The sequence below is a fragment of the Frieseomelitta varia genome, unplaced genomic scaffold (assembly GCF_011392965.1).
Source record: "Frieseomelitta varia isolate USP_RPSP 00005682 unplaced genomic scaffold, Fvar_1.2 scaffold_164, whole genome shotgun sequence".
Classification (NCBI taxonomy): Eukaryota; Metazoa; Arthropoda; class Insecta; order Hymenoptera; family Apidae; genus Frieseomelitta; species Frieseomelitta varia.
Window position 1 is genome coordinate 249,079 of NW_025109350.1, and position 12,383 is coordinate 261,461.

The following is a 12,383-nucleotide window of genomic DNA, read 5'->3' on the forward strand; positions in this document are numbered from 1 at the left end:
AATTCACTTGGATGACAATAACTTTATCATTACTTTTTTTTTAAATATAAAATAATTGATTATTATGGATAATAATAAAATGATTTTCAAAGCTTTTTTAAAGATTATTTAAATATTTCTAATAAATTATTTAGCGTTAACAACCGCTTACATTATTTATACTTTTCAATTAAATGAAATTCATTTATTATTAAAATAAGACATACATGTATAAGCAAAGTATTCGCATGAAATCATCAATTGATTGCCATACCTTCAGTAATACTGCGATAATAATCTTATCGTATCATTCAATCTTATATATAATTGTCAATCAAATATGTCAGTAGTATATGCATAGTTTCATTATGTCAGTATCGGATTGTATAGCTTTAAAAAAATAAGATTCTTTTCGTTGAAATATTTGTAAAGGAATTTTCTTGATATTCTTGAGAAAATTGAAAATTGATAATATAAGATAATTAAAATTATTAAGGAAGGTTTTAATTCTATATAAAATATTTGATATAATATATCTTTTATGTAGAGCATATATTACATAAAATATATTGTATGAAGAATTTAAATTAAGATTTCATCTTAATATACTAATACAAAGGTTTTATTTCAATTATCATGAGAAATAAATTCATATAACAATTTATTCATCAGAAAATAAGATTAATTTAATCAAATATTAGAGAATAATATGGATGGTTTGCAATTAAAATTTTCCTAGATTATTATCTTATCTGGGCAGTTGAATACTTGAAGGAGGATATTGAATATTTAAAGAAAATACACAATTAATGTATGTATTTCAATAAGATGTGGTAGGGATAAATTCCTTCATACGTACATAACATATCTTCTTACTTCTCAATGCAGAAAACGTATCTTACGTGATAACCTAATGGTCAGTCGTTCACTGTTGTTTAAATAGTTCTCTTCAAGTGTTTTTCAACCAGTTAAAAGTTTCAATTTAGAAGGTAAATTTTTATATATAAACAATTATTTTTAATTTATTTTTACTCTATAGAACAATAATACTTTAACAATACTATTTTTTAGAATAATTAAATAATACATATTAGCTTTATTGAGTATATATGTACTATATATTGTACTGCAATCTTCTAATACACTAGTTTAGTGTACTAAATATGTTTGACATTTTTGACAAAACATGTTTAAAATTTTTGTATTTTTTTTTGAAAATATAATGAGAAAACTGATTTATATTCTTTTCTTAATGTAAATGTAACAAGTGACAAAATTATTGTTCTAATAACAAAAAATTAAATATAATTTATCGTATAATTACATTAAAAACATTTTTATGTCACGAGCTTGAAGAAAAATTTTCAAATTGTAATTCAAATTTTGTATTGAATTTTGATACGATTATTATTTTATTACTAATAATTTTTTTTTTTAATAAATATATAAATGTATTTTTATTATCATTAAAGTAATTATAATAAAATTATAAATAAAATTTAAAATGATATTTATGAATCTTTTCAACAAAGTTTTCATAGTATTTTATTTTATGAAAATTTGTATCACATAAATTTTAAATATCATTTAATTATTTTATCTATTATTACTGGGGGTCTGTGAGAGGTCAGTCTTATCATAATTTACTTGAGCAATGTGTATTACGAAAGCATTATGTGTTAAATATTACTGTAAATATGTATATGTATATATTTTAAATAAATATATAACAAAAAAAAAAAAGAAGTTAATATCTGACAATTCTTTGTACAAAAAATGTATTTTCTGATAATATTATCTGTATTTGATATGTGTATTTGATAAATATTATCAAAAAGTACAATGTATATCTAATCAAAAGATAATTTTCTTTTAGAAAACATTTTCACATCTCTATTTCTGATAATAAAAAGTGCAAAATATGTACTTAATGTATTATATGATCAATAATATATGCAATTTAGTAATAGTACACAGTCAATAAAATGAAATCAAATTATATTGGAAATTATGTAGAAATGAAATGCATGAAAATAACTTGTATTATATTCTAAAGTAAAAAAATTTTTTAATGAAATACTTGACTTTTTTACCATAATTACATGTATATAAATGTATAGATTCATTTCTTTCACAGACAAAAATGGTTCAGGATGGAAAGGTCATTGCTGAATCTGCATCTATCATGTCAAATAGTGTAGAACATGATAGAATGTCACATACTTTAGTGTTTTATGTTAATGGCAAGGAGGTATGTATATATTGTATATAATATTTCATATATTTGCAATTTACAATATGCATGCATCTAAGAGAAATTAAACACCTATATTTGTGATACATTCTTAGCATTTAATTTTAAGAACGTTTATTTTGCTTCAAATAAATCATTAGTATTAAAATTAGTAAATTCTTTGATAAATGTGTCTAAATATACACATAAATGAACTGCAAAGAATATGTATTTGCAGGCATTCAAAACCTGTTTGACTCTGTTTATTCTATCTACTTATGTATCTATTGTGTCTTTCAATAAACAACTTACATAAATATTACATAAATACATATTTATTATTTATTATAAATTCATATTTACATAAATATATATACTATAAGTATTTATGTAATATTTATAGTTCTATAAAATTATTTATCTTGATCTTTTTTTATTTGAATAATTAATAATTGAATAATTTGAATAATTAAAAAAAAAATTTTTAAATATGCCTTTACAAATTACTATCTTATATTATAAATATTATAAATACAAATATAGGTGGTAGATGACAATGTTGATCCAGAATGGACTTTGCTATGGTACTTGAGGAATAAGTGTATCCTTTCTTTATTTAAAAAATAAATATTTCGTATATGTTAAAAACAAAAAAAAAAATACATTATTTTAATTACATAAACAATTAATATTTATGTGTTGAAATATTGTAATTTTTTTTTCTTAATATTTAGCATTTATTAATATTTTGTCGATTTTTATTCAATATAATCTCGTCATGCATACACAAACATGAAAACAAGATACTTGCGTAATAATACAAACGATCGTAGGATTAGAATTCATTAAAAGTAAAAAACCTTGAATAAATTAGTCTCTACTTAAACATACATTACGTACATACATTACGTGATAAAGATTCTTTCTATTGCTCTTGTTTTGAAAATAATACTTTTAAATACTGAATAGTTAATGAAAAATAATTTATCGATTACAAAATCAAATCAACTTATTGTTAGACGTTTGTCGTATAAAAGAACGATATTAAAAATCAGTAAGAATTTACTCTAAAATAGTCGGAGAAAGATGAAAACTAATTAAAAATGAACTCAGAAATTTTAAAACACAAATGAGGGAAGATTCTTAACTCAAACAATTTAGTAAATTTAACCGGCACAAAACTGGGTTGTGCAGAAGGTGGTTGTGGAGCGTGTACTGTAATGATATCAAAATTAGATCGTTCAACAGGAATTATTACGTATCCTTTTCAATATCTTCGAAACCTTTTCCTTCAAAGTTAGATCATCGAAAGTAATAATGTACGTTGGTTGTATTGTATTCGATTAGAAGAAAAATAAGTTCTCCAAAATGAAAAAATTATTCTCATAATAAAAAATTATAATATGGTATGGTAAAAATGAAAATAATATTTTCCTTGATCGCCTAATTTATTAAACAGACATTTAGCGGTAAACGCATGTCTAACACCAGTTTGTGCTATGCATGGTTTAGCGGTAACCACTGTCGAAGGTATTGGAAATGTTAAAACGAAACTTCATCCGGTACAAGAGCGCATAGCAAAAGCACACGGATCACAATGCGGTTTTTGCACACCTGGAATCGTGATGTCCATGTACGCATTACTACGAAACACCCCTAAACCAAGCATGAAGGATCTTGAAATTGCCTTTCAAGGTACAATTATGATCACTTATGACATGCTTCTATGAACTTTGTGATTAAACTTGTAATTAAGATCCTTAATGAGTTACTCATGCCACGAGAAATACTAAATATATTTCATTTGTGACTTTTTCTATTCGAGAAGCTATTCGTAAAACGAATCGAAAGGAATATTTTTGCAATTTAATTAAAAATTTATTATATTACTTGTATTATATATATATATTAAAACTGTAGTTTTCTTTTTTTCCTTTTTTTAAATATTTCATTGTATGTTTTTCAATTATTTATAAAAGAATATTTGAGAAAATTTAAAGATGTTTTTGGGAATAGATAATTAACAGATTGAGTTATGCTTCGATCTAATTGTTTTATCTTGATAATAGTTAGGAAGCTGCTGATATTAATTCGTTTTTAGATAGTTTAGTATTTTTCTGTCGTGTACCATGTTTCTTGATTTTCTGTGTGTGTACCATCATTTGTTTTTGTCTGAATAGTCTATCTCATTTTGCTATCTGTCTTTCTATGAAATTAATTTTTCTTTAATGTTGTATACTATTGTTTTACAGAGTTAATAAGTTTATTAACTGCAGTACATTGAAAGAGATTCGAAGAATTCGTGCCTGAAGTCGAGAAATATTTCATAAAAGCAAAGATAAAATTGGCAAAGAATCGGAATTGCAAATGGCAAAATAAACCGAGTTAAATTTTATAAAATAGTATTGAGAGAGAAGAAATTAATGAAAAAGAACATGAAAAATAATTCTTGCAGACAACGTATTCTTTCGTTTAAATGGTACTCACTCAAATGAACAAGATTCTGAAGGAGAAAGATGCTATAGTGTCCCGAAAACTTTGGGATTAAAAATTATGTTAGAGATTAATAAAAAATGTCTTTTTAAATTATTTATTTAATGTTTATGTTAAATTAATGATCATTTCAGCTTCCTAAGTATTATTATTACATAATACATGAAATAAATTTAAGAGCACACTCAATTCACAAAAAGACTTTTTCCTTCAGAATTTTAGATGTTTCATATTTTAATTTTAATCTTTTTATTTTAGTTGGAATATCATGATTATTTAATCATTTTTAACTTACGATCTATTTGTAGGAAATTTATGCAGGTGTACTGGATATCGCCCTATTATAGAGGCTTATAAGACCTTCACGGAAGAATGGGAAATGATGCAAATGATGTCAAAAAGTAACGAAAGATTTTCAACAAATGGAGAATGCCCTATGGGAGAGAATTGTTGTAAAAAAATACCAATAGCAGAACCAACAGAAGTTTTTAATTCGAGAGAATTTTGTTCATACGATCCTTCTCAAGAAATTATATTTCCACCTAAGTTACATGTAAATTATTTATTTAACATTAATTTGATATTAATTGATTTGACCTTAAAATTTCGTTTTGATAAATTAAATAAATTTTTTTTTTAGATTTCTAAGCATCTAGATGAAGAATACTTAATAATAAAGGGAAAGAATGTCACATGGCATAGACCAAAGACTCTTAGTGAATTACTGCGATTAAAAGATCAATATCCAAATGCAAAAATTGTTGTAGGAAATACAGAGATAGGTAAAATTTACTTATTTAAAAAATCATTTGATGCAATAATTATAGAAATAAGTACTTATTATTCATACTTTCAGGGGTTGAAGTTAAATTTAAGTATCTATCTTATCCAGTTCTCATACAACCTACCTCAATCAAAGAAATGTGTGCTATTGAAGAATATCCAAAAGTACTGAATGTCGGTGCTAGTACCACACTTGTTGAGATGGAGAAAGCTTTACAAAATCAAATTGCCACAAAACCTGGTATATAGTCCGACATTTATTTCATATTTTGTATTATAAAATATAATTTAGTTTAATAAACTATATTTCATTATTATTACAGAATATCAAACAAGAATTTTTAATGAAATAGTAAATATGCTTCATTGGTTTGCTGGCAAACAAATCAGGAATGTTGCTGTAAGTTGTTTGATCTATATATTATGATTTAAATAATGTTTTATAAAGTTAAGAATGTTTTTTTTAATTTTTGTATAGGCTGTTGGTGGAAACATAATGACAGGAAGTCCGATATCAGATCTAAATCCAATTTTTATGGCAGCTGAAGTAAAACTAAATATTTCAAGTTTGAAGAACGGAGTCAGGCTTATTCCAATGGATCATACTTTTTTTAAGGGTTATCGACAAAATGTCGTTTCACCAGAAGAGATTTTAGTTTCAATTCAAATACCGTTTTCCAAAAAAGTATATAAAATTGAAGATAATAAAACATATTATTATTGAACAGTTTATAACATCATATTCTTCCAATTTTTTAGAATCAATACTTTATTGCCTACAAGCAAGCAAGAAGACGAGATGATGATATCGCTATTGTTAATATGGCATTAAATGTATTCTTTGAACCAAAAAGTAACGTCGTCAGTAAAGCATATTTGGCTTTTGGTGGAATGGCTCCAACGACGATTTTAGCTAGGAAAACTTGTGATATTATGATTCGAAGGTATTTTAGAAAATTATGCAATATTTATTTTTTAGCTGTACCATACAGGAAATATCAATGTAAAATTTTTGTAGGAAATGGGACACAGATCTTCTAGAAAATGTTTATGATTCATTACTGAATGAATTACCTTTACCAGATAGTGTCCCAGGTGGAATGGTCAAATATCGTAAATCTTTAACTTTAAGGTATAAATATAATTCTTTTTTATGTTTTTAAACCAGATATTTGAATATATTATTATTTTTTATTTACTTTTGCAGCCTATTTTTTAAAGGATTTTTACACATAGCTAAAAAGCTTCAAGTATGCTTGCCAAAAGAAATCGAAAGTGCTGCAGAAGGATTTCACACTAAAGAACCAAGGAGTTCCCAATATTATCAAATGGTATCCATTATTTAATTGATGCTGTTTGTTTTATAAATTTCTTTTGTAACTTAATATTTTATATATATTATGATAGGTTCCAAAAGATCGAGAACCAAACGATTTAGTTGGAAGACCAATTGTTCATGCCAGCGCATTTAAACAGGCAACAGGAGAAGCGATATACTGCGATGACATGCCGAAATTCTCTGATGAGTTTTATTTAGCTGTGGTTTTGTCTACTAGAGCTCATGCAAAAATTTTGAAAATCGATGCGACTAAAGCACTGTCATTAGAAGGAGTGGTTGCCTTTTATAGTGCTAAAGATTTACCTGAAGAGCAACAATTCTATGGTCCTATATTTCATGACGACCGAGTCTTCATGTCAGATATAGTAAGAATCCTTAATTTAAATCCTTTTTCTGATCCTTTATTTACAATCATAGAATAAATAAAAAGTAAACTTTTTTTACAAGGTGACAAGTCATGGTCAAATAATTGGAGCAATCGTAGCTATTAATCAAGCTATTGCACAAAAAGCAGCCAGAATGGTTCAAATCGAATACGAAGACTTACAACCAATAATCATTTCTATAGAGGTATGATAGAAACATATGTATAAAATGTGCAAACATTTTTAAAAATTATTCTTTAATAATTGTAGGACGCTATTAAACATCGTTCGTTTTTCGATCAAACACCAAAACATATTAAAAAAGGAGACATAGAAAAGGCATTTGCTGAATCGAAACATATTCTCGAAGGAGAAGCTAGAATAGGAGGACAAGAACATTTTTATCTTGAAACAAACGCAACCTTGGTGATTCCGAGAGAGGAAGACGAATTGGAAGTATATAGTTCGACTCAACATCCTTCAGAGATTCAGAAACTCATTTCGGAAGTTCTAAATATTCATGCTAACAAGATTGCGGTTAAAGTAAAAAGATTAGGTGGTGGTTTTGGTGGAAAGGAATCTCGTACTGCTATACTTGCTTTGCCAGTTGCTTTGGCTGCACACAAGTAATTATATATACACACAATAAAATAATAAACTATAAAATATAACAAATATAACAAAGAAGTTGTCTTTGTGCTGGATTAACAAAAGGTTTTGGTATATAACTTTTGCAGATTAAAGAAGCCAGTGCGCTGCATGTTTGATAGAGATGAAGATATTATGACAACTGGAACAAGACACCCGTTTTTATTAAAATATAAAGTTGGATTTGATGATAATGGCGCAATTAAAGGAATGCAAGTTTATATCTATAACAACGCCGGTTATTCTCGCGATCTTTCTTCCGCAGTATGTTAATTGTTTATTAATAGTATTAAGATATTTTATTTCTCAAATGTCGAACTGTTAAATTGTAAACATATATACATCTTTATCAGGTTCTAGAACGTGCAATGTTTCACTTTGAAAATTCTTATAAAATACCAGTGGTCGATGTGTATGGTTTTATGTGCAAAACTAATATACCGTCCAATACGGCGTTCCGCGGTTTTGGAGGTCCACAAGGAATGTTTGTGGCCGAAACAATGATAAGACATATTGCAGAATATTTAAATAAAGATCTTATTGAGGTATAATCATGATTTAATACTACATATAAAGGCATGAATTTCGTCATCGTTAAGTAAATAATCTTAACAGGTGCAAGAATTGAATTTATATAAAGAGGGTGATACCACTCATTATAATCAAAAGCTTATTAATTGTACATTACGTCATTGCTGGGAAGAATGTCTTTTATCTTCAAATTATAATGAACGGCTTGCACAAATTCAGAAGTATAACAAGTATGTTATATTCTTTCTGTTTTATTTTTACTTTATATTTTATTTCCTTTCGATCTTTTCTTTTTTTTGTATAATTTCCTTAAAAAATGTTACTAATCATCATAATCATATCTTGAAATTCCAATGCTTTAAGTATTGATTTAATAAATATTATTTCAATAGAGAAAATAGATACAAGAAAAAGGGATTGGCAATAGTCCCAACGAAATTTGGTATTTCTTTCACTGTACTGTTTTTGAATCAAGCAGGGGCACTTATTCATGTTTATACGGACGGTTCTGTATTAATTAGCCATGGCGGCATTGAAATGGGACAAGGTTTACATACAAAAATGATACAAGTAAACTTCATTCGTTTTTCTATTTTGATGTCGCTTAAATTAATATTCTTATTTCTTATATATTCTTCATTAATTCAACATTAGTTGATTTTTAGTTTCACTTTTGAATATTTTGTTAATTTTTTATAACATTACTTACATAACTTTTCTATTAATTGCAAGTAACATGTATCTATTATATGGTACTTATTTTCATATATTATAGTTTCTTCATTTTCTATTTAACATTTAGGTAGCAAGCAGATCATTAAAAATAAAACCAGATAAAATACACATAATGGAAACCGCTACTGATAAAGTACCAAATACATCTGCGACAGCAGCTAGCGCTGCTTCAGATTTGAATGGTATGGCTGTTATGGTATGTAAAATTAAAAATTTGATATTGTATAATCTATTTTATTTTCTATTAATTTACGACTAATAATGACTTTAAATGGAAAAAAAATTTCAGAATGCCTGTAATGAAATTATGAAACGATTAAAGCCAGTAATAGATAAGAAACCAGATGGAACATGGGAAGAATGGATAAAAATGGCTTATATAGAAAGAATCAGTCTTTCTGCTACCGGATTTTATAAAACTCCTGATATCGGATACTCATTTGAAACTAATACGGGAAATCCATTCAATTATTTCACATATGGAGTTGCATGTTCTGAAGTAGAAATTGACTGTCTAACTGGAGATCATCAAGTAAATATAATACGTATGAAGTTAGTTATAAATTTTGAAATTTATTTTAGTACTTAAACATCGATATTTACATATAGGTATTGCAAACTGATATTGTAATGGACCTAGGTGAAAGTTTAAATCCTGCAATTGACATAGGACAAATAGAAGGAGCTTTTGTTCAAGGATATGGTTTATTTACACTAGAAGAATTGGTATATTTAAGAAATGGAGCCCTTGCTACGAGAGGTCCAGGTGCATATAAGCTACCTGGTTTTACAGATATTCCCGAAACATTTAATGTATCATTATTAAAGGGGGCTTCAAATCCTCGAGCTGTTTATTCATCTAAGGTAATATATTCTTAAAAGAAACTTAAAAGAATTTGATTTATATTTATTTTTATCAATTGTTAATTTTTCTGTTATTGTCACTATTATTTTAGGCTGTAGGAGAACCACCGCTATTTCTAGCATCTTCTGTGTTCTTTGCAATAAGAGAAGCTATTAAATCTGCGCGTCAAGAATATGGTCTCAAAAGTTACTTCCAATTAGATTCACCTGCAACTGCTGCTCGTATTCGGCTAGCATGTGTTGATAAACTTACTGAGAAAGTAAATTATGTTTTTTGTATTTCATATAAACTCATTGATAGTATTGATAACAATTTATATTTATGTATGTTATATTACAGATTGCAGAACCAGATATACAACGTCAGTGGAATATTGTTGCATAGAAGTTTATATAACGAACCAGAGAATAAGTACTATAATTTTTTCATATATTAAAATTAACATATTTTAAATGTACAAGTAGTTATTTTTAAAAACTAGTCTTATTCACTTTAATAAAATTTTTTTTTTTAGACATTTTTTTTTTTAAATTTTGAAGTATTATTAAAAGCCTGAAAAATGTTCTAGTTGTGTAAAAATGTGATTGAAGTCTAATAAGCTTAATATTTGATATATCAAATATCTATTAATATTCTGTAATACAATCAATTTACAAAAATTATAATTCTGAACGTTCGTTGTTAGAATTTCAGATATATTTCATACTAATTAAATATGGCGGTTTTTTATCAATGAAACGAACTTGCGTAATTGGTAAAATATGCGATGTACAGAACGTGTTAATACTTGATTGTGATAGCATTCTTTTCCGATAATTATTTGTTAAGGATGTATATGAATAAATTAAATGATGTATATGTTAAATAAATTAAATTTATCATTAATTATAATTTGATAATCGACATTAGATTAACATTAGAAATATATAGTTTCACTTCTAACCAATATTACTGATCGAATTGAATGTGTAATAACTTTTTTAAACAATGCCCATTGTTTTAAATTGTAGACACATTTAATAAAACAAAAACAAATCTAAAAGCTATTGATTGTAGTCTTTACCTGATAATTTCTGGATGATGCTTCTTACTATGCTTTCCGCCAAAAATATGTTATACGAGTACATCTCAATCGATAGATCGATAACGTGAAAAATTATATCGATTGCTCTTTCTGACGTATACATATGTAGTAAAAGGATTTCGATTAGTTACTAGATTCACATTTCGGTATTGAAAGTTTGACAACACTGTAATGGGTTTCAAAAATCATATTCCTGGCGCATTCAGTACTTGACCAACTTCAATCGTTTACTTGTAATTCCCCAATTCACTGTTCTTTAAACGCAGAATGCGCTAAAAAGCCAGTGATTTTTTACTTTGTCGGTATTTCAGATTCCCAGCCATGAAACCCCGTAAGATGCAAGGTCTATTCATATACCTGGTCTATGACTGTGATAAAGTCGACGGTCGATACAGTAGAGAGCATATCGATACACATATACACGGCGCCAAGTACATATGAATCAAATTAAAGTTTGTATATTATAAAAATATATTATTATATATGAGATGTAACAATTTTAAATGATAAATAATATACTTATTTTTATGAGGGAGATAAAATCGTCTCTGATAAAGTATAATATAAAATATAAAAAATATTGAATATAATAAGTATTGAATGTGAAATATAAATAGAAAAAAAATGATGAAATAGAAATAAAGTTTTTTTCTGAACATCAATTAATATTAATTATCAACTATTTGTTTCAGACGAATAAAAATCAGCTCTTAAACAGTTTTCTTACTATTTCATACTTGGAGTTAACAGTGGAGTTAAGATGTTAACAAGATTACTATGTGAAGGAAGAATAGTTTATGCAGGGTTTCATTCAGTTCTAATATTAAATATATAAATATCCTTATTCAATAATCATTAGATTTTAATTTTAATTAGAACATTGAAATTAATAAATTCAATGTCTTTTTGTCTCTTGCTAATATTGTCTTCCATAATCTACCAATATCTTTTATCAGATGGAATATTGTCTAAATGTATGTCTGATTAAACTAATTAATGAATGTATCATATACTTGTATACATTGATAATGTAAATTTGACTTTTTACAGATTCCATGTTTATATTCCACCTGTTACACGATAAATGTTTATAGATAAAAAGCAGGTGATACTATATATTCATGTGATGACTATATATCATGTACAGAACAAGGGTTTGATTCTATTACGCGGTGATAGTATTTGATATGTAAAGAAGCTCAGAAATTACAGGTGCTCTTGATAACAAGTCGCTTGCAAGAAAAAGGTACACTTGAAGAACGCTTTCAATGTAGCATCATAGCAAAATATAAATTATAATTCATAAGGCATAATTCATTTGATAATCA

General features: G+C 26.5%; 1 protein-coding gene across 8 annotated transcripts; it reads left to right on the forward strand.

Moving 5' to 3' along the window:
* The first annotated feature begins 825 nt into the window (after positions 1–825).
* Positions 826–11,855, forward strand: LOC122538466 (xanthine dehydrogenase). Of its 8 annotated transcripts, XR_006308857.1 has the most exons (27): positions 834–968; positions 2,117–2,230; positions 2,756–2,813; positions 3,374–3,470; positions 3,672–3,907; positions 5,014–5,258; positions 5,346–5,487; positions 5,562–5,729; positions 5,812–5,888; positions 5,967–6,173; positions 6,248–6,432; positions 6,507–6,620; positions 6,696–6,819; positions 6,896–7,192; positions 7,275–7,397; positions 7,463–7,818; positions 7,930–8,104; positions 8,194–8,385; positions 8,456–8,601; positions 8,764–8,941; positions 9,174–9,302; positions 9,396–9,638; positions 9,716–9,970; positions 10,063–10,230; positions 10,311–10,382; positions 11,367–11,507; positions 11,748–11,855. XR_006308857.1 is itself a non-coding variant. In XM_043672560.1 (26 exons), the coding sequence occupies exons 2-25, from the start codon at positions 2,123–2,125 to the stop codon at positions 10,353–10,355; spliced, it is 4,068 nt and encodes a 1,355-aa protein (XP_043528495.1). In that variant the 5' UTR covers positions 834–968; positions 2,117–2,122; the 3' UTR covers positions 10,356–10,382; positions 11,367–11,590. The 8 variants fall into 8 exon arrangements, 7 of the variants coding, with proteins under 7 accessions (XP_043528494.1, XP_043528495.1, XP_043528496.1 ...); XM_043672560.1 differs by lacking the exon at positions 11,748–11,855 and having other exon boundaries at positions 11,367–11,590; XM_043672559.1 differs by lacking the exons at positions 11,367–11,507; positions 11,748–11,855 and having other exon boundaries at positions 826–969; positions 2,114–2,230; positions 10,311–10,419.
* Positions 11,856–12,383: the final 528 nt, after the last annotated feature.